The 27,703-nt window shown below is 36.9% G+C and overlaps 1 protein-coding gene across 2 annotated transcripts; it reads right to left on the reverse strand.

Moving 5' to 3' along the window:
- On the reverse strand, window positions 1–27,699 carry DCAF13 (DDB1 and CUL4 associated factor 13). Of its 2 annotated transcripts, XM_055546483.1 has the most exons (11): window positions 27,502–27,699; window positions 24,774–24,973; window positions 23,757–23,864; window positions 19,641–19,730; window positions 17,892–18,047; window positions 14,179–14,256; window positions 12,436–12,518; window positions 8,089–8,253; window positions 2,869–3,004; window positions 1,430–1,593; window positions 1–185 (listed from the first exon to the last, which is right to left on the reverse strand). In XM_055546483.1, exons 1-11 carry the CDS (start codon window positions 27,569–27,571, stop codon window positions 98–100), a joined length of 1,338 nt encoding a protein of 445 aa, XP_055402458.1. In that variant the 5' UTR covers window positions 27,572–27,699; the 3' UTR covers window positions 1–97. The 2 variants fall into 2 exon arrangements, with proteins under 2 accessions (XP_055402458.1, XP_055402460.1); XM_055546485.1 differs by lacking the exons at window positions 23,757–23,864; window positions 24,774–24,973 and having other exon boundaries at window positions 27,502–27,681.
- Between the last annotated feature and the right edge of the window lie 4 nt (window positions 27,700–27,703).

Here is a 27,703-nt window from a genome sequence, read left to right on the forward strand (position 1 = left end):
TTTGCTGTTATAAGAGGGGCAGTACTTTTATTTATAGAGTTCACGAATCAACATGTAACAAATAATCATACATTAGTCTTGGTAAGAACACCAAATGTTATTTCACAACTGCCACTACGTGTTTATTCTTCTCTGACACCATCTGCACAGATCCAGGCTTGCTATGTTTGATACGATTCAGTTCCCTAGAAATTAAACAAAATACACAAATTTTAAGTTTATGAGAAGTCACTTTAACCAAAGAAAACTTTCTCAGAAAAATTACATGGCATTTTCTTTCACCAGAAAACTACCCACTGGAAAAAAGTTTTCACCAGAGTAGGTAAGAAGTAGTTCTGAAGAATGGACTGGCTACCCACTCCAAAATTCTGGCCTGGAGAATTCCATGGACTGTATGGTCCATGGGGTCGCAAAGAGTCAGACACGACTGAGCAATTTTCACTTAGAAATCAACTTTTGTTAACTTACTGGCTTCTTCTCTTACTACATCAGTGTCCTTTACTAAGTTTAAAAACCTGCTGCAACTGCTAAGTCGCTTCAGTTGTGTCCAACTCTGTGTGACCCCATGGACTGCAGCCCACCAGGCTCCCCCGTCCCTGGGATTCTCCAGGCAAGAACACTGGAGTGGGTTGCCATTTCCTTCTTCAATGCATGAAAGTGGAAAGTGAAAGTGAAGTCGCTCAGTCGTGTCTGACTCTTAGCGACCCCATGGACTGCAGCCTACCAGGCTCCTCCATCCATGGGATTTTCCGGGCAACAGTATCTGCTCCAAGTTATTAAAATGTTTAAAACTGACTCAACTCCAACATCTATCCAACATAACAAAATAACAATTTGCATTGCCTAATTAAAAAAAACAACTCTTTCTTAGAATTTCTATAATATATTACATGAATTCAAGGATTGCACAGAGAAGAATATTCTACAGGGGAAATGATGGTGATGGTGGAAACTTTTGCTTCAGAGCCAAAATGCTAGATTCCAAATGCTATGATGAAGCAAGCATATTAGATAAATTCTTTTTTTTTTTTTTTGATAAATTCTTATCTAACAAATATTCTTGCCAGTCTTTAAGCTAGAAAATACACATTACCTCAATTCCAGCTACACTGGAAATCATTTTTTTACACTATTTACAATAGTTTCTTTAGTGTGAGTAGAGCCTTTTCTAATTTTGATATGTATGTCTTTGACATTGTTTGCCCTTTAAACATATTCCCAAAGATAGGTAATGAAAATTCTGTGTTAGATAATCATAGCTTCCCCTTTTATCAGGAAAAAGCCCAGAGGAGTATTCAAAACCACCTCTGATGTATAACAGCACATAAACTATTCCTTTGACGGGCACATTTTTTGTTTGGTTTTGGTGGGATGTGAGGGGAGAGCTAGAAAACGGTACTGAGAAAGACACAAATGCTCCAAAACATACTTTCGTCGACGAGCTTCTTTCATGATGCGCTGTTCCTGAATCTGGCTGTAGATAGATTTTGGTAGATGTCGGTGACGAGAGATACGTTTTATATGAGGATGATGTTGAAATTTCTCCTTTAACTTCTGGTTATAATCTGTGGCTGCTTTTTCTCGTGATGTAAGCTGAAAAAAAAATACATTTTGATGTTTTCACGAAGGATGTGTTCTTTTTGCTTCAGTACAACAGAGTTAGGAAGAACCGTTTCCCCAAAAAACTATCAACATTTATGACATGTAACCAAAATTACTAATGTAACTGTACAGTTATATTAAACTGTACTCATTATAAGGTTATGTTATTGATACCAGCTCTGCTATTTCCTTTTAGTCAGGGTGCCTACAATGTATTGATGGATGGATGCCACCAAGTGCAAAAGAGCAGTGCCTAGGGAGTTAGGATCTGTGGACCACTGAGCGGGTCCACGTAACACCGAAAAAGCACTTAATGAATCACTCAAAAATTTTTTCTGTAAAAATTATTGAAACAGAAACAAAAGTGATGACATAATAACCAGCCTTTGTCTAACAGTTGTTAAGGATGGTATGATTTAGAGGAATATTTAATGATGAACATAAACCTAGGCATAGTGTAGTACTTTAATAATCATTAAACCTAAAATAAACTTATCTTTAATTACTTATTTTCATATCTTGCTTTTCCTTCCAGGGCTAAGTAGAAAATAAACCACACTTAACCTTTCCTTATTAAACTTACTATTTGCTTCAGATATAAACACCCTGTATATTTCTTACAGAAAACATGAGACATTTAGAAAAACATTAAGAACAGAAATCAACCTTAACTCACAACCCAGAGGTTGCTAGTCAACAGTAATATTTGTTATATTTTCATGAAATCTTGCTTAAGTCTGAAGCTGTGCATTTTTTTAAGTGTTTCACTGTGTCTTTGATATTAAAATATTAATACCCCACAGAGGCTTGCAGCCTTTGATTTGCCTGATTACTATTCCTTTGACAGAATACATATTCCAAGTTCTAAGCCTCTAGTCCCTACATCTTCTCTCCCTACCTCAAGGAAAATACAAAGAAACAAGAAGGCTCAAATGCAATCAAACATTTGAATTAACAAAGCCCTGTGGGGGAGTTCTCTGGTGGTCCAGTGTTAGGACGTAGCATTTGCACTGCTGGGGGATCCAGGTTCAACCCCTGGTCGGGGAACTAAGAGCCCACAAGTCATGCAGTGTGGCCAACAGCAAAAACAAAAACAAAGAACTCTGAAGGTGCCTGTGACATGAAAAACGTAAACGTCGATACACCCTTGTCTGTTTCCTTTCATCACAACTAAAGCACTTGAAATAAATTCTCTTTATAATAGAATGATATTCAATAACACTATAAACAAGTTGCGTGATAATGAAAGAAAATAGGATCTCTTACCACACCCAACTTTTCAGAAGCATTAGCTTTCCATAGACGAATGTTCATTTCATCAGATCCACACATAATGTACTTGCTGTCAGCAGTCCATTTTACACAGATAACATGCTGCATTCTCTTTGTGTGATAGACTTCCCTACAGAAGAGGAACTAAGTTAAAACATTTAGGAATCTGGTACAGATTTTCTTTAACCAACTACCTATCAAGTATCAGGGTAACATTTTTTGAGTCCTGAAAGAGTATAAAAGAGAAATTAAAATACACTTAAATGTATTTTTTTGGAGAAGGAAATGGCAACCCACTCCAGTGTTCTTGCCTGGAGAATCCCAGGGACGGGGGAGCCTGGTGGGCTGCCGTCTATGGGGTCGCACAGAGTCAGACATGACTGAAGTGACTTAGCAGCAAATGTATTTTTATTGAACCATACTGCTAAGATTCTATGCTAAGAGCTGCGGAACATATTAAAAAGTCCTGCCCCCAGAGAAGTTATAATCCAGTAAGAAAAATAAATATAAACAAACCAAGCAAAACTAGATATCCAGAAAAGATCACAAAATAACTGTGGGCATATAACACAAATAAAATACACTGAAGCTGGAATAACTATAAGATCAACCACCACACTTCTTTGGGTTTCATTTCACTGGGAAAAAAATACTCAACGGCATTCAAAGAACATATCCTGATATGCTGATCCTAATGTCTGATTTCTGTTTTGGTCAAATTGTTGAAAAAGTGTAATTAATTAAAGTGAGAGTGGATGACTTACATATGTGACAAGAAAGAGAGGGCTACAGAAGTGATGAGTTGAGGTAAGGATCATTTAGTAAATGGAGATGTCAAATATCATACCTATTTGGAAAGGTGTGAAACATGCTAAGTGAATTCACAGAAGATACTATATTAGGAAGTGTTAAGCAAAGCATTAAAAAGCAAGTAAAAGACAAGGTCAGAAAAAATTAAAACATGAGACTCCTGGAAAAGTAAAACTTCCTTATCTGGATTAAGTGATTCAGAATGCAGACTACAAAGGAAACACACTCAGCCAGTTCTGCACAGTAAAAGAAAACACGTAGGATGATGGAATCAATAGATTTTGTTATCTGTAAAGACATTTCTGAAGTGCACTCAGAAAAGTGGTCTATTACGCTATTTCTAACGGATGCATTTTGAGCTCTTGAATGAATATGTAGATAAACCATATGACACAATTCTAAAAGAGAGGATGGTTAGAACGAACATACTATTGAAAGAAAAAGTAGATCAGACAGACTGCTTTTTCTTCTCTCAATGCTCTGCTTCTACAAGACTCAATTCTTACAACCTCTACCTATTTAAGACCCCATTTCCCCATAGCAATATACTGAATTTAAATATCAGGAAATTCAATTAGGCTTTGGTAACCACTAAAAATAACCTGCATATATTACATCAGTTCATGTACTGATATTAGACCAGACAAATCCAGTGGACAGTTACTTGGCCAACTGAGAATCCTCCTTAATGGTAAACTACAGAGTTTAATATCTAGATATGTTTATGCTTGTACATAGAACAGATACATAAAGTTCACTATAAATTATGCTATTTGTGGAGATAAATAATTTAAAAACTTAAATTCTTTACATACACAGTCAAGCTAAAAGAACTGTTCCATGTGAATGCAACTGAATTTACTTGTTTGCTAGTAAATACTGAATAAAATCCATAGAAGTTACCTTCAAATATTGATTTAACTGTAGTTTTTGAAAACCTACTCAAAATTTATTTTTTTAAAAAAGATTTATTTTTATTTTTTGGCTGTGGTGAAAATTTACTTTAAAAATATATTTCAGTGACTTTAAGTTCTTTGAAAGGAAAATATTTTTAAAAATACAGATCATTCAAAGCACTGCCTGTATTATTTGATGTTTTTGTAATGATAGGAAACTAGAGCAGACCATGGAAACAAACCAGAAGCAGCTTTCCAGCAGATGACAGTAATGGTCAGAAAGAATATTGTTTATATGGTTTATAACTAAAACCAACAGGAAGTAACATGTATTAAACTGTGATTACAAAATCTTCAAAAAACATCAAGAGACAATTCCTAGAAATGGGATATAAGAACTCACTTCATACAATTTTGGAATAATCTGAGATTTTAACCAGACTTGCATTTAATTGCCCATGCTGGTTTTAGAATAATCAGTTTGAACTCAGCTATGGGGCTCTTGGCATCACGGGTGCCTAAACTTCCCATTTCTTGTACTCCTCCTTTGATCCTTATGTCTGCTTATGCATCATGTTAGAAATGTCCTACTTAATACCTCTGGAGGTCCTGGTGTCAAGAATGATGGAGGACCACAATCTCTTGATTTTTTTTCCAGAGAAGTGAGAAAAATAGAAACTATCAGCCTTGCCTTGGGCCTAACTGAACAATTACCATTACCAACAAGAGTATCATGAATTACTAAAGAGTATCAAGTTAGTTTCAACAGTCACATAGGAACCAACCCCAGAGTCCAGGATCAAAGTCACCAGAACACCCACTCAGTATACTTTTGATTCAAATACCTTTTTAATCATACACACGATGATGACGACGACAGTTATCTATCTGCTAGCAATTCATGATGATATGAAAAAGTTTAGGAATTAATATGGCTTCCTCAAGTTAGAGAAGAGAAAGATACAACCATCACATGAAAAAACACCAAAGAGTTAAACAAGCAGATTGGCTATGACCAAAAAACGTATGGAGCTGTGTGACCCTGAAGAGGCTCTGTGGGCAAGATCTTGTGGTTGTGAACACAAGGCTGGGACAAGGGTGAGGCAAATGAGGTGCCTACAGTGTATACTCTAAGGAGGCTGTCACTTTCAGGGTGATGCAGATACAGGCTAGGCACCTGCAAGAGTCCTGAGTCAGGAGGATGTGCCTGCAAAAACAAGCATCACTTGCTCAGGAAGATCAGACCCCTTCAACACTGTAGACGCTAGGTTAGTTATCATTAAGAGTAACGATCAAAATTCTCATCACTGCACTTAAATGGTGAAATTTATTCACCCTGTTATAGTTACAACACCAAACTGAATGCTCTTTCTCTAGCTTTAAGTGAAGGAAGGGTCCCATAAAGACTGCTAATCAGTCTTTACCAAGCTGGGGAAACTGTTTCACCAGCTCCACGCTGCTGTTCTCTAGCACAGATCTTCACCTTCCAGCCTCAGTATACAGGTTCTCTGGTCTTTCTTTTCCCTGATTCTGCTTAGTTTTCTCCTTTCCTTTTCTATGGCTTCCAATCATTCTGTTATCTTTCACCATGTGCATTTTCTCCAACACTGAATCAAGACGAGGTCATCCAAGCAAGTATACATATAAATGTATATGCACACATGTCTTGTGTATGTTGGGTGGTTGCTCTCCCAAACTTGCTTCCCTAGTGGCTCAGCAGTAAAGAGTTCACCTGTAATGCAAGAGATGCAGGAGATGTGGGTTTGATTCCTGGGTTGGGAAGATCCCCTGGAGAAGGAAATGGCAACCCACTCCAGTATTCTTGCCTGGGAAATTCCATGGACAGAAAAGCCTGGCGGGCTACAGTCCATGGGGTCGCAAGATAGATGGACATGACATATGTGTATATATGACATATATATGTCATATATCATGACATGACATATGTGTACATATGTATAGTATTTTAGAGAGAATATACGTTCTTTTTAAATTCTAATGTTCCTACTTTTACTGAATCAAAATGGAGGTGGTTGTATCTTCAAGAGTGAGTGACACCACCATAATCCTTTATCATTTTTATGGGAAGATATCGTCTAGTTTACTTGGATTTGCCTTGAATATGCAGAAAATGCTCTGTAAATCACAGCATACTAATATAAGGGGCTGTGTCTTACACGAGTTAGTTTTTAAAGTCGGCAAAAACTCAAATGCAGTCAAAAAGTATTCCTGAAAACCTTTAAATGCCAGTTTACTATAAACTACCTCAATACAATAACATGTGAAATAATATAACACGGTGGTACAAGTATATACACTACATTCAGTAATGTGTGCAGCAGAGGGCCAAGCTGTATGAAACAGAACACCTTAAACACTAGTTACATTCACTGTACACAAACAGTGACACACACAGAGCACAGGACAGCTGAGTGTTCCGATCTCCCGTCTCCTGGTCATTCCAGAGCTTGTGTCTAGATGAGGATGGAGGGACACTTGTCCTGACCATTTAAACCGTAATTTTTCTCTTTTTCATTTTTGCCTTAGTGTATGAGAGCAAATATAAGGTATTATTAACTGCTCTTAAACTGTATTAGGGGAAACTTTAAGTTCTTCCTTATCAAATTAAAATCTTTTTTAAAGTTTACTCTATCTCATGGCAGTGAAAATACTCTGCATATTATCATGATGGATATATGTCATTATACATTTATCCAAACCCATAGAATGTGTGATCCAAAGAGTGAATTCTAAGGTAAACTATGGATTTGGGGTGATTACGATGGGTCAGTGTAGGTTCATCCTACATTTTGGTGAGGTAACAAAAATACCACCCTATTTGGAATGTTGATAATGGAACAGGCTCTGCATGCGTAGAAGCTGGGAATATATGGGAACTCAACTTTCCTCTCAATTTTGTTGTAAACCTAAAATTCCCCTAAAAAAAAAAAAAAGCCTTTATTTAAAAAAATTAGTATAAAACACTCAAAAGGTTTTGCCCTAAGGCAAAGATTTCACATCAATAAATTATATAAAGCTAAAAAGACTCTGATGCTGGGAGGGACTGAAGGTAGGAGAAGAAGGGGACGAGAGGATGAGATGGCTGGATGGCATCACTGACTCAATGGACATGAGTCTGAATAAACTCCGGGAGTTGGTGATGGACAGGGAGGCCTGGCATGCTGCAATTCATGGGGTCGCAAAGAGTCGGACACGACTGAGCGACTGAACTGAACTGAATATCCTAAGAATCTGCCCTGTAGGCCGATGTTTTTGCTGACAGATGATGCAGAAGGTGGCAGCCCACAACACCTGAGTGTGAGTCCCATCATATACACAAAACCAGTGTGTGTTAAGTCACTCAGTCATGTCAGACTCTTTGTGACCCCCATGGACTGGAGTCCACTGGCTTCTCTGTCCACCAAATAACCTTTAGAAAAAGATACATGATGATCTAGGCAGGGAAAAAAAGTCAAACAGAAACAAATGTTTACTGGTAGTAACATACCTGCTTCTACTTTTGTCCACAGGAAAGATTCGAATAGATTTATCAAAACTAGCTGACACAAACTCTCTCCCAGTGGGAGAGTAATCCACATCAAGCACTGCAGATACATGATCCATATGCACCATTACAGGAGTGTCCAGGGCACGCATATCGAAAGTATACAAGCTGTAAAAGAGTTTTTAATTATTTGATACAAGTTTCTATTAAAAAATGCACATGCAGTACTAAGAGACATTACTGAACTTAAGAGGGCTAGCTAATAAATAAAGCACATCTAAATACATAGCTCAATTCTTCACATGGCAGATAAGGGATAGGGAAAAATATCAACAGTTTTATTATTCCTTAAGATTATATACTTACACACTTTAATCCTTACAAACAGAAATCTCATTGTAGAAAATGTGCAAACTCCAAAACCATGAAGAGTACAAAACTTGTATTTAATTTCACTACCCAGAGAAAGTCAGCACAGTGTAAATGTTTCTTTTAACCATGCTATTTAATTATATGCCTCTTAATACAATTAACATATTACTGTATAAAGCTCTATATTGATATTTCATGTAGCATATTATGAGCATTTATTAATATCTGAACATATTTTAATGTTTTCATATGTAAATGAGTTAAAATAATTAATAATCTGTTTAAATTTATATTTAAATCTATTTGTTAGTAAAGTTTCCCATGTTTTAACTTTTGATATTTAATGGGACAAATTCCTAAAATTAGAATTAAGTTCAAAGGCATGAACATTTTTAAGGTTTTTGAGTTGATAAATCACTTCCAATGAAATCACACTAATTTATACTCTATCAGTGATACATGAGAGCAAGCACAGCTTTTCAAAGGGTGTACTAAAATTAGAAAACTATACTTCGTGCACAATTGGCAAGAACAATGACTTCATGATTTTCGAGGTTTAAATTTTTTAATTGACAGCTAGAAGAACAGTGCTTAAAATGAACCAACATAAATGATGGAGAGTAGTAATACAGAATTACTGTAACCAAGTTTCTAACATCAAAATACTTCCAGATGCAAATATTAGCAAGGGGAAAAGTTTAAGGAGAAACAAGATATCCACAAAATTTTAAACTATCTCCCCACAGATATGTATTAATTACAGAAGAAGAAAATAGTAACTTTAGTGGGGAAAGCTGGTAGACACCACCTTAACTAAGTGATGAAGGTCAACATTACTAGTAATAAGATGTACCGACATTATGTACTCCTGGTTTGATGCACCAAGAAGGGGATATCAATTTTGTGATATTCTTGCCAAAGATGCATAATCTCAATGAAATAATGAGAAAACACCAGTTAACCCAAGTTAAAGGCAGTCTACAATATAACTGACAAGGAAGTCCTTCTCAAAAGTACTAAGGTCATAACAGAAAAGGGAAGACTGAGAAAGTCAGTGAGCAGACATGGTAATCAAATGCAAATACAATGTAGGATCCTGCAACAGTAAAAGAACACTAGTGGAAAGACAGGTGATGGAATACAGTCTGCAGTTTACAATATTGTACCAATGTTAATTTCTTGGTTTTGCTAACTAGACTATGGTGACCTAAGATATTAACATTTGGGAAAATTGTCTTACAGGTACCTTTTTTGTAACTTTTCAGTAAGCCTTTCCAGTGGTCATGTATGGATGTGAGAGTTGGACTGTGAAGAAAGCTGAGCACCAAAGAATTGATGCTTTTGAACTGCGGTGTTGGAGAAGACTCTTGAGAGTCCCTTGGACTGCAAGGAGATCCAACCAGTCCATTCTGAAGGAGATCAGCCCTGGGATTTCTTTGGAAGGAATGATGCTAAGGCTGAAACTCCAGTACTTTGGCCACCTCTTGTGAAGAGTTGACTCATCGGAAAAGACTCTGATGCTGGGAGGGATTGTGGGCAGGAGCAGAAGGGGACGACAGAGGATGAAATGGCTGGATGGCATCACCGACTCGATGAACGTGAGTTTGAGTGAACTCCAGGAGATGGTGATGGACAGGGAGGCCTGGCATGCTACAATTCATGGGGTCACAAAGAGTCGGACACGACTGAGCGACTGAACTGAACTGAACTGAACTGAAGATTACTTAAAAACAAAAATTCAAAAAAAAAACTTCATAAAGATTATTTTCTAATACCATTATTAGAAAAAGTCACTGATGCTAAAGGTAACAATTTTCAAATAACCATGAAATTCTCATCAAGAGATGAGTCATTGCTTTCTTTTATGATCTTCAAACATAACACAGGATTGTCAATCAAGGTGATACTGATCACTGAAGTTAAATTTCTGAGCTGACAACTGCTGTATATTCCCTATCCAGAGCAGTGGTTTTCAACCAGGCTTGTTTTTAGCAAAATCTTTGTGGTTTTTTTTCTTTTCTTTTTTTTTTAGTAAATTGTTTTAATTTTAAGAACTTATTAGAATTCCAAGCAAATCAACCCATCTAGATGCAAAATGTTTTTGTAAATAAAGTTTCAAGTCACAGTATTCTTCAGCAATAACACAGTTCAACCCTATTACCTGATGAAACTATGGTATAGACTAGTTTACATGACTTGTCTAAATTTTTACAATAGTTACTGGTTGGGTCTACACTTGAACTTGGATTTCTAAATCACAACAGGATTATTTAAAGGGCAAGAAAAGAAATAAAATGTTAAAAGATATTTTACACAGCAAAATCACATTCAAGTAAGAGCAATTACGGTACTCTAACAGTCACTTCTTACAAGTGATGTACTCTTGTTTCAGCTTCCATATATAATTATTTCCAAGGCAAAAATTGAGAAATTCTAAAGATACTCTGAAAAAAAGATTATTTTCCCCAAATAACTAATTAGAGCAAACTTTAGAAATGTTAGTAAGATTGGTCAGCAGGACTTTTTTTTATTGCTTTTAACTGGAACAAGGGCATTTAATTTCAAATACTAATAAAGGCTAAAAGAACTTCAATTAAGTGGTTTGAGTTGATGAGAGCTTCGTTTTAGTACAGAAAAGTCGTAATTGATGCTTTTAGTTTAATGCCACTAAAGCATCATGTAATGAATCCTATTTCTGAGCTAATTTATGCTTTCTTATCTAACAGTAGTGGAAAGAACAAAGAATTTAAATACAGAAGATCTAAAGTTCAATCCAATGACAAATTTCCACCTTCTACAAAAAAACATGTATTAAGAATCCATCATATACATAGCACTACAATAAATGCTTGGATAAAAAAATATGAATAAGATGTTCTTTCCTCATTAGGAGATTAAACTCCCTACATCAATACCCTTATCTATAAGAAGGGAATAACATACATGTCTTATTCACTTTATAGGGATATTGAAAAGATAAAGTGAGCTAATGTCAAATGCTTCAGCAAGTTTTAAAGCAGTATATAAGAAATCATAAAATTCCATCCAGGTCAAGAACATAAGGCTGCTAAGTTACTCCTTTACAAAGAGTCACAGATAAATGTATCTGTAAATATTAAGGTAAAGACTGAAACTTCAGTTTTTCCTTTTGTCTTACTGAAGTAATTAGTGGTGGTGAATAACATGACAATATGAATAACAATCACCTGCCTACACATTTTGCAGGCAGACATTTTTAGGTTCTTAAAACATGTATGAATCAGTCATTATTTACTGATATATGGTCAATGTCAGGGATTAGCCAACTTTTTCTGTAAAGGGCCGAATAATCAACATTTTTGGCTTTGTGGGTCATACGGGCTCTGTTCCAACTACTCAACTCAGGCATTATAGCACAAAAGCAGCCATATTCCATACGTAAATAGATGTGTCTACGGATGACCTAGAGATTGTCATACTGAGTGACGTGAGTCAGAAAAAGAGAAATGTACTACTGTATAGCATATAGAAGTCTGCTCAATGTTATGTGGCAGCCTGGATGGGAGGGGAGCTTGGGGAAGAATGGATGCATGAAGATGTATGGCTGAGTCCCTTTGCTGCTCACCTGAAACTATCACAACACTGCCAATCAGCTATACGCCAATACAAAATAAAAAGTTTAAAAAGTGAAAAATAAATAAATGTGACTATATTGCAATAAAACTTTACAGAGACAGGTAGCAGACAGCATTGAGTCCACAGATCAAAGTTTTATTGTCCCTGATCCATATCATTTTGAAAACTAAGAATACTTTTTAAGAAGCACTTCTCTATTTTGGGAAATCTTTTTTTTTTTTTTTTTTAATTTTAAGCAAAACAAATGGTAATTTTCTAATGTGTATGAAAGAATACTACCTAGGAAAATATATTTCATTAATAAGACATATACAGTTGAGTCACTTCTGATAGAAATTAAGTTATAAGAAAAGGGAAACTTACTTGTAATCCTCGTTTGCTGCAGTAAAAATGAATGCTTCCATAGGGTTCCAGCAAATTGTATTTGTTCTCATATCTAAGATGACCTGAGAAACATACACTAACCCATTACTATGAAATTAAGTCCCTCTAAAATGGATAAATTCCTACTTCATTTCCTTTTCTTCATTTTTCACTGATTTAAGCAAATACTTCAGTAAACACCTATCATTTGCACAGAATTTGGCTCAGTGCAATAGGAAAAGAAAATCAATAATTAATTTCCTGAACACACAGGCAGTGCTAAATACTGAAAAATATAAAAATGCTTAATAAATGGCCCCTTGACCTCAAAAAGCTTATAGTGTAGTTGGGAAAATGAGACATATGTAAGAAAAGTTCAACCCCAAAGTAGTAAAGTATAATATATTATTAACAACTGAGAAGGTAGGGTTGAAAGTGGCAGAAACTGCTCTTCATTAAACTAGTCCTTTGGTGCAGGGGTGGAATCAAGTAGGAGATGGAGACTGACATATACACGCACTACCATGTGTAAGACAGACAGCTAAGTGGGAACGCCTGCTGCACAGAGCAGGGAGCTCAGCGTGGTGCTCTGTGACGACCTGGGTGGGTGGGATGAAAGGAATTCGGACGGAGGTCCAAGATGGAGGGGATGTATGTACACACTCAGCTGCTTCACTTGCATAACAGAAACCATCACAACATTGTAAAGCAACTACACCCCAATAAAAAAGACAAAAACCAAATAAACAAAAACTAGCACTTCCATGGTAACATTCTGCTAAATGCTTAATTTATTCTTACCACTGGGCTGTGAGGCAGTTATTAATATCACCATTTCACACAAGAAACACAGATTAAGTTACCTGCTTAAAGTCTTAACACCAAAGTTCATGCATGTTATTCCCACCATATGACATGGGTGAGTGAAATTTGGAAAGATTATTCTACTTATCTAGCTCAAATGTCAATCAATATATTCTACTTCTAATATTTCTGAATTTATTACATGTTATAAAAATGATTTGGTAACAACAAAAATATGAAAAGCATCTCTGTTAGGTATGGCACAGAGATGTCTAAGATAACAGACCTGAAGTCCATTAACAAGGCATAGCTCTTCTGGTACTCTCTCAATTCCAGCACTTGCAATCAACTGTATACTCGTTTACTTATAATGGCACTTGTCTCTTTACTAATAATATTCCCTCCCTCTTTATAATCAGCTTAAGGTTTCATTAACTCTGATACCTAAGTCCTGGAATGACTGCTTCAGAACTGCTGGGAAATCTGACACCTTGAACAGGATAGTGCCTGTCTAAATAAAATGTCAAACTGGTACCCACTGGTGTGTAACTTAACAAATAAAGTGATTATGTGAATGTTATAAAACTTTCTGGAATAAAATACCATGTGTGTGTCACTATGATAATCACAGGGCCTGACTAATAGGATGCAATACTTAAGAACTTCCAATTCAGTGAGTACAAACTAGATGTCTACAATATTCTGGCAGTATGGAAAACGGAAGACTAGAATAGAGTAACTCCTGGAAATTGACGGGTCTCTAAAGAGCAACAGGGAACTGAGGGAATGCCATTACGACCACTTGGGTTCTAAGAACATCTCTATTAAAAAGAATTTTTTTTTAATTCTGAAAAAACATTTGCTCTGTATTTTCAGTCACTCGATTCACAAAAGGATGCATTAACAACTGTATAAAGTAAAAGACAAATTGAAACTCACCTTTTTCAGAGGAGTAGCTTGTCTCATATCATATAGTACTATATTCCTGTCAGAAGCACAACTTCCCAAGAGAAATGTCTAAAAATAAGTGTAACAATTATCAGTTAAAAGCCAGGTTTGGCAGCAAACCATGTCCATTCCTGAACAAATGATTTAATTACCTTTAAGATACAAAGTTGTAACACTAAAGTCCATTGTAAGAGGGTACAACAAATCACTCATAATCTTGGCAACCAAAGCCAAAGATTTTCATGATTAAATGCCCATGCCTGTATTTTAGATGCCTGAGATGATACTGTAGGTATTCTGCATTCTATTTTATAACAATATATTTTACTTACCCCTTCTTCACTTAGACCTGTTTCCTGTTCTTCCATATTATAAATAACACTTCAGTAAACATTTGAATACATTTAGATCTTCTTTTCCTAAGGGTAAGATTTTAGTAGTGGCATCACCCTAATCAAAAAGTATGAATAATTCTATGGCTTATGCTATTTAGAGGTAATGGTTTTTCCAGAGTTATAGCAGTAAGCATTGCAATGTGGAAATATATTAATTTTACTACACTGGGCGGCAATATTAAGTATCATATAAAAATGCCTTCTGTAACCACAGATGCAGAACCCATGGATTTGGAGGGTCAACTGTATAAATTATTGCTTTATTAACAGTCAGACATTTCCTCAAGGTTATTAACCCTGTATAAACTAGGCCTGTCCTTTTGTCCAACTGTGGTTTCAAGATGTTTCAAATATTTATTTGTAAGTCAATTATAAATGTGTCAAGTGGTTACATGATTCTTGGTATTAAGTGAAAATAAGCTCTCCACCTTCCAATGGAATCCCAAATCCCACCCCTTGTAGCACCGTTCCTCCTCACCCATCGTTCCTGATGTAACTCCTGTCTTCTACTTATATTATTCCCACCGCAAGCATAAGAGGAACCAGAAGAGTTACTTACTACACTGCTATATAGCCACATTTGTGTATACTCTTTTTAAACTGCTTCCTCTCTGAGCTTTTCCCCTACTGAATGACTCCTCTCAACCTTTCTTAGTTTCTCATTATTTCACTCTAAGGTCTGACCAGGTACTGTTTTCAAAAAGTAAAGACTTGAATTTGAGCAAAGCAAAAAATTCTACCAAGAAGGAAAGCTGATTTTAATGCTGTAAAGTGTAGCAATTCTCAGAATAAACTTTTGGCTTTATCAGAACCCTCAGCTTCAATATTTTTACAGAAAATTAATTAGTGATGATTAGAGGAGACAAATATACTCCATTTGTTCACAGCAACATGCCCTCCCCATTAAGTTTAATAAAGGGTCAGGGTAAGAGACATCCACACCATTTGCTTTTACCACCAAGTCAAGGTCATATGGTTAATAAAACACACATACACACCTAGCTGAACAAATAAGAGTTTTTATACAGGCTAATTTGAGAAACATGGTTGCCAGGTCATCACTAATCATTAATTATGATTTTAGGATTGGCCATCAGCTCTACTGACACAGGTGTTCACCAAAACAGAGAAACAAAAGATCTCATTTACCCACTAGGGAGGAAATCAGTACCTGTTCCTTCTGTTTTGTTTTTTTTTTAATAGCATACCACCACCATCTTAAACTTGGGTAGCACCTTTTAAAAATATTCACATATATTATCACATTTGACACTTGCAACAAACCTAAGAAGTACACTGGAAGACATAATTAATCTCATTTTAAAAATAGACAAATAAAGAGAAAAATTATGACTTGTGAAAGGTCAACACAAAGGCGTACTGGCAGGAAATACAGTTCAAGCCTAGGTCTGCAGCAAGGTAAGAGATTAAATCTTCTCACAGGTCACCTGTGTTTGTAGCCTGCTTCTGCCCAGTGGCACTGTGGCCTGGTCTACAAGGCTCATTTCGCCAATCAAGGGGAACCCAGGGAAGGGAGATGGAGGGTGGCGTGAGGAAGATACAGACAAAACAGACAGATATTCTGTCCCAGCAATCGGCAAACTTTTTCTGTAAAGGGCGATAGGGGACATAGTTTAGGCTTTGTAGGGCCATATGGTTTCTGCAGTTTATTCAACTCTACTTTGTAGTGCAAACTCAGTTACAAACAATACATGAGCAAAAGGGCACAGCTGTGTTCCAGAAAAAACTTAAAAACCAGAAACAGGCAGTGGCCTCACAGACTGTATCTTGCTAACCCCTGCTCTAACCCTGCAGCCTCTCCCAGAAGTGTGTTTACCCATGTGGGCTGAAGGAAGGGGGTATCCTTTGACTGATTTCTCAGCAGGACTTCAAAGCCAAGTTCACATCATACTACAGCATCTCACTCTTTTTTAAAAATACTTTTATTTTTATAATTTCATTTGTTTATTTTTGGCTGTGCTGGGTCTTCTTTGTTATGCAGGGTTTTCTCCAGTTGTGGTGAGCAGGGGCTTTTCATTGCGGTGGCTTCTCTTGTTGTGAGCACAGGCTCTAGGGTGCGTGGGCTTCAGTAGTTGAGGCTCCCAGCCTCCAGAGCACTTTCTGGCATGTGGGATCTTCCTGGATCAGGGATTGAACCCATGTCTCCTGCACTGGCAGGTGGACTCTTTACCACTGAGCCACCAAGGAAGCCCCTCACTCAGTCTTATACCCTGCTACTTTGACTCAACCTTTTATTCCTCCTTTTGTCAATTAGAGTCTCGTAAATGCAAAACTTGCAGATGAGAATTTTCTCTGGGACCACCTAACAAGATAATCTCCTGATAACTTCTAAAACCAGCTCATACACAGTGATTTCCTTTTCTTCCTTCAGGAAAAGGCATGTCGACTGAGTCTTCTCGACAGTGAGTTTATCAGTTATTATGCATTCAGAAAAAGCCCAGGGGAAGGCCTGGAGTCCAGGAGCTGGCTTAGCCTTCAGGGCAGCCTCCGTTACCAAGTTTGGACCTAAATAAAAAATAAGTAGGCTAATCTCTAACTCTTCCCTTAGATCTGGAAAGAATTAGGAATCACAATTTAGTCTTCTGAGCGAAGAAAAATAGAATTATAACGAATTATCATGTAGTAGAAAAATAACCACGCATATTATTTGGAAGCACTGATGCCCTTGTAATGTACAAATAATTAAAGAAAACAATGCTCAACACTTCTTCTTCTGACCTCCAAGAGAGTTAAGAAGAATTAACTTTTTTTTTTTTAAGGTAATCTGTGGAACATGGGGCTTCCCTTGTGGTTCAGCTGGTAAAAAATCCACCTTCAATGCGGGAGACCTGGGTTCGATTCCTGGGTTGGGAAGATCCCTTGGAGAAGGGAAAGGCTACCTACTCCAATATTCTGGCCTGGAGAATTCTGTTGACTGTATATAGTCATGTATAGTCATGGGGTCCCAAAGAGTCGGACATGACTGAGCGACTTTCACTTTGTGGAACATGAGTGCTGAGGGTACAAATAAAACTCAAAGTTTCTTAGGACCGTGTGTGCTTGAGTTCTACCCCCACAAGCACACGCATACACTGCCTCTCACAATGCTGAACACCAGTGTCCGGGGCTAAACTGTGGTCAAGCATGTCGAGACCTGACCAAAGAAAGTGGAACTCAGACCAAATGGGAGACCACCACTAAAATTCAGAAAATTCCTGGATCACACATTCAAGTTCTTCCTGAATAGAGTTGAAATTATATGATAATAAAGAAACAATAAGCAGAACATATTTCAAAAAGGAGCATTACCTCAATTGGGTTAAATTTAACACTGCTTATACTGTCAAATCCCCAAGTCATTGAACATATAGGACTGGTTCTTTGTTCATCCCAAATGTCTACTTGCTGTCCACATGTGGCAAAAACAGCTTCTCTCCAGTGATGATCAATTCCTGTATACACTGTCTTTAGAAGCAGAGAGGTTGTTACAGATGAGTCTTTTCATTGGTACTTCAACTCTACAGAATAATATCTTAAAATATATTTCTCTACACTCTCATGTGCTTAAGAAAATCCCTGTTCACTAAGAAATTTCTTTAAAGCCCTTAATTAAAGGAGAAAATTCTACCATAAGAAGTGATGTTCCTTATCATACATTCTGGGAATAAAGAAAAATGTTAACATGGGATGTATTTAATTAAGTTTGAACACACAGCACAGAAGTAATCTTTAAATCTTACTGGGTATTGAAGGATCTTGGAATCAACTACTGAAACACAAAAGGCAATTTCTAAAAAACTTAATTCCACATTTAACATATGAAATACTGAGTCCCAGGAAAGAAACACAGATACAAACAACCGTATCAAAATTTGGAGAGAGAAACAAAATTAGCAAGTGTGGATGCTAAGGTTGTCAAAAGCAATAAAATCTCATAAATTTGGTATTATTTACTTAAAATATGTGACTCATCTATTCAGGGCCAGATTAAAATCTACCTTTGTACTAGACAGTAAAAAATGTTTGGAAAGCAAATTAAAGGCCACTATTTAGCCAATACTTTAAGCTTTTAAGAACTCTTATCAGCATCTGCAGATTTAGAATTATTTCTATTCAAGTCTCTACAAACTTCTGCACAGTAAGAATTAACCCCCAGTACCCCAGCGAAGGGGTAACACTAAATATTTCAAAAATCTTTGGAACTCCTAGCAAAAAGACATTTTACAACAATGAAACAAATTTTCTTTCAGGAATTACTAATTTTTTACCATCTGCAAACTATTTCCATTTCACACTAATATACCACCTCCACATCCTTCAAGAACATTTAGATCGACCATTAGAATTCAGCAAAGTCCTGATCATGGGCCAAACCTCTCATTAAAAAAAAAAAAAAAAAAATTTAGAACTTCTTGAAGCCTGAAGAGCAGAATCTAAATATATACTAAATACTAAAATGACAAAAAAATTTTAAAGATGAAATATTTAAAGATTAATTCTAATTTTAGAATTTCCCTTAGTATCAAAACATAAGGATTAAAAAACATAGGTAGAGCAAATGATCCAAATTATTAAGCTATAACTTAAAGTTATAACTAAACTATATCAAGTGATTTGCAGAATGCTGTTAAAAAATGTAAATAAGATTTATATAGAAAGCACACTATTAAATGTATTAATTTCCTAAAGAATACTTTCAAGTAAATGCTGAGCTCTGGGAAAGATCCATGATATAAATGAGAAGCTGAAGCACTACTTTTTTCTGACCTTTTATTTTATAGATTTCCACCCATGTTCTTGCTATAGGAAATGTTTCACTGCCTCCTCTAACTAAAAATAGAAACAGAACCCTATTGCAAACGAACACCAAAGAACTGTTCACATTCTTTAACTGCAAAGACCCTTTGATTGCATTAACTATTGCTTAAAACAGGTAAAGTATTGCAGCCTAAACTGTCTGATTTCTTACACCTTTTTATGAAATTGAAACTATGAAATAATTGTAGGTAAAAGAGAAGAATTTTAGTAGCCCAAGTATGGGTCAATTTATTTTTGTACCTTTCCTAATATTGTATGCAATGGCTCCTCCTCCTCTCCACAGCTTGGCCCGTCCATTTTCCATTGCTTCACAGTTTTGTCATCACCAACCTAGAAATATTTACAATGATAATGAAGAACAGTTATAAACGGTAAGCTTGCCAACACATACATCAAATTATAAACATCTTTAGTTTAAAAAATAACATATACCACATTCTTCCAGTAAAGTATTTATTGATTCATTTATGTCCCACCTTGTTAAAGATTTGTGATAAACATATAAAACGCATAAAATTTAAAATAAAATAGGATGAATAGAGCAAAACAAGAGTTAAGGGTAGAAATAATATTACATCATAAAGATGGTAAAAGCTGCATGTTGTAATAAGGATGACATTTCAAATTAGAAAGAAAAATGAATTACAATAAAATGGTATTGTGAGATCAGGTTAGTCATTTAAAAAGTATGAACCAATGTGACACCTGATATAAAAATATAATTCCAGATAACTTTAAATGTAAAACATGCAACAAAATCCATAAAGATACTAGAGACAAGGCATTTTTATAATCTTGGCACGAGAAAAGTCTTTCTTTGTATGACTCAAAACTCTAGAAACTATCAATATTAAGGCAGAGGTTTCCAAACTGTAAAATGTAGACTTCTGAAGGATCCTGAGAATTTTTCAGGAGTCCATTAGGATAATATTATTTTCATAATGTTAGTATAGGCATTGCTTGCCTTTTCACTGGCCCTGACAGTTACAGAGATGGTGAAAGAAATGGTGGGCAGAACTGCTGGCACCTTAGCCCAAATGAAAGCTAAGGAAACAAACTTCGGTAATTCAGACTTTGGGACATGGCAGATATGTTCAAGATGTCACGTAAACATCGATTTTACTCAATTCTTTTGAATATGTTTCCTCAAGCGAGGAAAACAAACGGGATTCCATCAAACTAAAAAGCCTTTGCACAGCATAAAAAAACTATCAACAAAGTAAAAAAAACAAGATATCTGCAAACAATATATACAATAACGGATTAATATCCAAGTATACAAAGAACTCATACAACTCAACATCAAAAAAACTCAAAAAATAGGCAGAGGCTCTGAATACACATTTTTTTCAATGACACATAGATGCCAAATAGGTACATGAAAAGATGCCCAACTTTACTGTTCATCAGGGAAATGCAAATCAAAACCACAATGAGGTATCACCTTATACCTGTCAGAATGGAGAATGGTTATTATTGAGAGAGTCAATTCCTAGGTAGGTTGATAAGAAGTACAGGGTCCCCAAGGAAGAGGAAGGAGTCCAGAGTCCTTTAGGAGGAGAAAGGGGTCTGGGGATCTCAAGAAGGAGAAAAGGACAAATTTTTTTTCCCACATTGCTTTGTCTTAGTAATATAACAATATATCTTGCTCCAGGATGTTTCTCCTTCTTAAGAATCTTCTGACTAATCCTGTCATCTTGAAATCTATGGGAGTGGGTCTGGTAACATCTTTCTATTGTTTGTTCTAATCTTGTTAATTTAAGATGTATGTTGTAGGAGGAGGTCTGGTAAAAGTATATAAGGCCTTGCATAGACTAGTGAGCGAGGGTGCTCTCTGGCCCCCTTCTGTGTCCGTGTCAGAAGCTTTCTCTGTCCCTTTTTCACTTTAGTAAAACTCTGCTATACAAAGTAATCAAGGCTTGAGTGATCAAGCCTGGTCCCTGGTCCTGAAGCTAAATCTTCGGAGATCACGAATCGGACACGATTCATGGTAAGCTATCATTATCAAAGCCAACAAGTAACAAGTGTTGGTGAGGATGTGGAGATAGGGAACCTCTGTGCACTGCTGGTGGATGTAAACTGGTAGAGCCACCATGGAAAACAGTATGGAGGTTCCTCAAAACATTAAAAATAGAACTACCATATGATCCAGCAATTCAACTCCTATGTATTAATTGGAAGAAAACAAAAGCACTAATTAGAAAAGATATAAAGATATGTGCACCCCTATACTCACTGCAGCATTAGTAACAACAGCCAAGATAGGGAAGCAACCTAAGTGCTTAACAACAAATGAATGGATAAAAAAAATGTGTTCTATAAACATAATGGAATATTACTCAGCCTTGAAAAAAGAATGAAATCTTACCATTTGAAAGAACACTGATGGACCTAGAGGGTATAACGCTAAGTGAAGTAAGTCAGAAAAAGATAAACACTGTATGATTTCACTTACATGTGGACTCTAAAAAACAAATGAATAAACATTACAAAATACAAACAGAATTGTCAATATAGAGAACAAATAGGTGGTTTCCAGCAGGGAGAGTAGTGGGGAGATGAGAGAAATAAGTGAGGGAGATTAGAAGGTATGAACTTCTAGCTGCAAAGTATGTGTACAGAGTGGAGTATATAGTCAAAAACTATGGATATCTATGTATGGTGACATATTGCAACTAGACTTATTGTGGTGATCACTTTGAAATGCACAGAAATATTATCACTATGTTGCGCACAAAGAACCAACCCAGTATTGTAGATCAATTATACTTCTAAAACAAAAAAACAAACTTACAGAAAAAAAGACGGTATTTGTGATTACCACAGGTGTGGGGTTGGGGCAGTGGGTATTGGAAGAAGGCAGTCAAAGGTGCAGACGTCTAGTTATGAGACAAACAAGTACTAGGGACGTAATGTACAACATGACAAATAAAATTAACATGATTGTATGTAACATAGGAAAACCGCTGAGACTAAATCCTAAGAGTTCCTATCACAAGAAAAAAAACTTTCTCTCTATTTCTTTAATTTTGTATCTATATGAGATGATGAATGTTCAGGAAGCTCACTGTGGTGATCACTTCAGGATGCATAGAACCACTGTGCTGTACACTTTAAACTAATGTGGTGCTGTATGTCAGCTACACTGCAATAAAACAGTTCCTAATTCTAAAAATAAAAATGTTGTTAAACCTAACAACTACTTTCAATTGCTTTCACTCTCCAGAGTTGACTCTATTATTGCTTATGCAGACTATTAAAACTGCCTCCAAACTGATCACTCAAAGCTGTCAAATTAATCCTCTCAAAGCTCAACTCAGACTCCGTCATTTTCCTATTAAAAGCTTTCAATGAACTTTCAATGTCTGCACACCACAGTAGATTATTTGCAAAGGCCAAAGGTAGAAATAACCAAAACATCCATTAATGGATGAGTGAATAGACAAAATGTGGTATATACACACAATGGAGCATTAGTCTTAAAAAGCAAAGAAATTCTGACACATGGTACAAAATGGATAAGCCTTAAGGACATTATATTAACTGAAATTATCAGACACATAGGGACATACAGGGACATAAAGCACAACAGTAATTACAAGGTAAATTACTCAAGGGTAGGAGGTAAGGGTGAGAGATGTGGAGTTACAGTGTTTAACAGTTACACCGTATCAGTTTGGAAGGTGAAACAGTCCTGGAGATGGATAGTGGTGATGGATTTACAATGATGTGAATGTACTTAATGCCACTGAAATGTACCCTTAAAAATGGCTAGAATGGTAAATTTTATGTTAGGTATATTTTATCATACACAAAAATCCTTCAATGACTTATTGCTAACCGACAAAGGAAGTACAAATGACTCATCTTGTTTTAATCTCACTTCTAACTGTTCTATAGAATATTAGTTCAGTAACATGTATTTGGGCTTCCCAGGTGACACTAGTGAAGAGCCCGCCTGCCGATGCAGGAGACCTTAGAGACGTGAGTCCAATCCCTGGGTCAGGAAGGTCCCCGGAGGAGGGAATGGCAACCCACTCCACTATTGCTGCCTGGAGAATTCCATGGACAGAGGAACCAGGCTGGCTACAGTCCATTGGGTCGCAAACAGTCAGAAATGACTGAAACGACTTAGCACGCACACATGTAATATGTAGTTAGGTATAAATAAATTTTAAAGTATGGGAAAGGCTGGATTACATAAAGAAAACCAAGACTTATCTGAGTTTTAATGTTATTTTGCATTGTGAAAATCAGAAAGGGCCTTGGATCACATAAATGAACTCATAAAATATTCAATTAGATTAGTTCTACACATGTTGTAAAGAGTTAATGACTTAACTGTATTATACTTACACTAAAAAAAGACGTCCCACAAAAGCGGGTACATATTCCTCGTACAAAACCTTCATGTGCTTGTATCGTACGAATACATTTTCGTTTGGTCAAGTTCCAAATTTTAACCTATAATAAAACATACTAGGAAATTTCAGTGAAGTATAAATAAAAAATGTTCAGGCACAGAAGTATTACATTCCAAGAAAAATAAGTTCAACACTGAAAAGGCTGTAAATCACTCTACCAGAGGGCTAAAAACAAAATCCTCTAGATCAAAATAATGCAATGCTGAACCTTCCTGGTGGTCCAATGGTTGGGGTTCTGCCTACCAATGCAGAGGACACGGATTCAACCCTAGTCAGGGAGGATCCCACACGGCACAGAGCAACTACAGAAGCCCGTGAACCCTACAGCCCATGCTCTGCAACAGGAGGAGCCACTGCAGCAAGAAGCCCCAGCACCACAAACAGTAGCCCCCTTCCCCACCCGTGGCAACTAGAGAAAGCCCACACGCAGCAACAAAGACCCAGTAGAGCCAAAGACAGAATAAATAAATAAATAATTTTTTTTTTTAATTTCACAGAATGTCTGTTGGGCACATTGGAAAAAAAAATATGCAATGTCTATGGATACGAACATCAACAAGCAGAAAACCGAATCTCTTAAATACTCTGTTGATTCTAGTGTAAAAGTGCTTTAAAGCTTTTCTTTCCTTGGCAGAGTGGGAAATAATTGTGTTGAATTGTTAATAACATACCCTGTGAAAAAACTCAGCTAAATATCTGTATTGTAAACATGCCTTATTACTTACTGTCAAACAGCCAAAAGCGACTACATTTTTAATTTCTTAGGTTTAGATAAGAAACTACTGAAGTTGCTGATTCAAAGAAAATTTAGTCTTGAGAATTAAAAGAAAACAGGACATAGAAAAATGAAATCAAACCAATTAAAACCCACAGTAACTCACAATTAAAGGAAGAATATTTGCAACATAACTATTTTTAGTTTAAAATGTCAGTGTTTAGTGATACTTGCCTCTCCATCACATGCCCCAGAAAGGACAGTAGCCAGGCTCTTTGGATTCTTTGCCAAGCAATTGACTCCATCTCGGTGACCATCCAGGGAGGCAAGGAATGGTTTTGCAAATACCCGTTCCAGTTTGGTAGCATTTAAAGCTCTTATATATTCTCGTGGGACCTCAAAAGGATGTAAGGTAGGATCATAGTTTCTTGGAACTGAAATAAGAATGATTCCTCTTAATAAAATAATTCACATTTAATACCTCCTGTGGTATTCCTCAGCTAATCATTCAATATATTATTCAATAAGTCTTTATTAGGGACACTGACAATGCAGAGGACTAAAACTAAAAACATTGAAGACCTTTTGTCCAGAACCTTTCCAAAATGAACAGAAAGTGATACAACACATACATCTTGCAAAATAACTAGACTCTATACACACACACACACACACACAACTTTTCCTTTTCTATGTCCTACTACGCTCTTCAACTGGGTTATAAGCCTTCACCTGCAGGGCTTCCACTACATTCTTCATTACATTTCTTATACCGAGCACAAAACAAGTGCATCATGAACATTTGCTCAACTGACCTCTTAAGCTCCTTACTGGGTGTGTGTATGCATGCTAAGTTGCTTAAGTCGTGTCTGACTCTGTGCAATCCATTGAACATAGCCCACCAGGCTCCTCTGTCCATGGGAATCTCTAGGCAGGGGATCCTCCTGATCCGGGGATCGAACCCATATATCTTGCATCTCCTGCACTGGCAGATGGGTTCTTTATCACTAACGCCATCTGGGAAACCCCCTTACTGGGCAGGGAACACTAATAATCTCCAGTGCTGATCACTGTACTGATAAGTATACAATGTTGTGATGATGATTATACTATTTATTGAGCATTTTCAGTGTTTGATTTTGTGTGTGCGTGTTAGTCGCTCAGCTGGGTCCGACTCTTTGGGACCCCATGGACTGTAGCCTGTCAGGCTCCTCTGCTCATGGAATTCTCCACTGGGTTGCCTTTCCCTTCTCCAGGGGACCTTCCTGGCCCAGGAATTGAACATGGGTCTCCCACACTGCTGGCAGATTCTTTACCCTCCAAACCACCTGGGAAACCCATGTGAACCGTACACATCCTTTAAAAAAAATTTAGCTTAAATCGTGTATCTTCTATAAATTTTTCCAAATACCCATAATTATGCCCACCTCTAAATTCGATGTGGTCAACAATAAACATTCAACAAAGATATATGGAACACCTCCCATATACCACAAGCACTCAGGACATCAGAGCAAACAAACTCATGGTACATATTTATGTATGTTGTTCTTATACATTTGTATGTTATCAGCTATATTACCAACAGAGTTTTACAGATTCCCTGATGCCCACACCCCAGATCTATGAGTCAGAATACTCAAATAAGTATTTGAATACTGCACAAAATTTACAAAGACCACTTAAACAAAAAAATCTATGACCAACCAGTTACCCATTCCTTCATTCAGACATTAATAACGCAACTACTAGGTGCCAGGTGCTGTCTAAACACAGGGGCCATAGAAACAAACACAACTGGGCCACTCTCTGCAAGCTCAATCTGATTTTAAAAAAAAAAAGACTGATAGTCACAATAAAAATGAGACAATGTAATAAACACTCTGATATTAGTATAAAAATATGAAACAGAAGCATAGGAGAGTGCCTATATGTGTACAGGATGGGGGGAAATCTGCAAGGGACAGTAACTGGGTAGAGGTGTGTGCCATTGCATGCCTGAAATGCACAGACTAACAAAAGCACATGTACACTAGCTGTGGGAAAAGTAGTCACCCATGAAAGAAGAGAGGAAGATGGGACCAAGTTCAAGGAGTAGCGATGATGTCAAGTCCGAGTGACATAATCTACTTTGCATTTTAAGAACACTGTTGTTTTGATACTTAACCCGTAAACATCTTGTGAGCAGAGACCATTTAGTTAGCACTGCTCACAATATATACTGATAAGCTATATGACTCAATCATACGGAAATATTGTTCCAGCCTCCCCTTCTATGGCTCACCCCTACCTCAAACTCTAAAGATATGGCCCTTCTCTTATGCCTTAAGTTTATTCCTGCCTTAAGGCCTTTGCACTTGTTATTCGCTTCACTTAGAATAGTTTATTCACACATGCTTGGTCACTTACCTATAATTCATTAAGTAGTCAGCAAGTTAATGGGGGAACAGACCAGTACAGATAAAACCCATTAATTTCATTTTAGTCATTCCCCCACTAAACTTCTCCACAAGAGTTTTTAAGAGAAAACTGACGGCTTTAAGTGTCACCTTTGTCTGTTCCCACATCCCGAAGTACATAACTTTAAGCAGCAAAGTTATCGAAAGTTAGAGAATAACAAGGAGAGGTTTAAAGATGTTTGCTTAATTGTTAATTCCTTCACAATCCACGAGTTTGGCTCATTCAAGTCCACGTTCCCCCCAACAGGACCCTGAGAACCATCAGAGAGCAGCAGCTGAAAGCGGTGTAGACGGAATCATTTCCCCATATAACTAACTTGCCACTGACCACTAGACAAAAGTTATGAGGAAAGGGATTTGAAGAGCCAGAAGCGCTTTATAAACCAAGAGCCTTAGCGAAAGAAAACAGGTAAACAACGAGAGTGGAATACCAGCCTCCCCTCCCGGACCAGCTTTACTCGGTGGAGCCCAGGCCGGATCCAAGGCTGTCTAACTTGTCTCACCTCGCTGTAAGTCCAATTTGGTTTCGCGGACATAGTGGTCGGGGTTCCGACTCAGCATCTTCACCTTCATCTTGCTGCCAGTTCTCCAGGGATCTCACAACCCTTTCTCTCCCGGCCCCAGTTACCGCCACCACATCCGCCTTCCCCACCAACACATGCCACTTCCGCTTCTTCCCGACTACTTCCTGTCACGTGACTTCCG

Source organism: Bubalus kerabau, chromosome 14 (assembly GCF_029407905.1).
Source record: "Bubalus kerabau isolate K-KA32 ecotype Philippines breed swamp buffalo chromosome 14, PCC_UOA_SB_1v2, whole genome shotgun sequence".
Taxonomy (NCBI): Eukaryota; Metazoa; Chordata; class Mammalia; order Artiodactyla; family Bovidae; genus Bubalus; species Bubalus kerabau.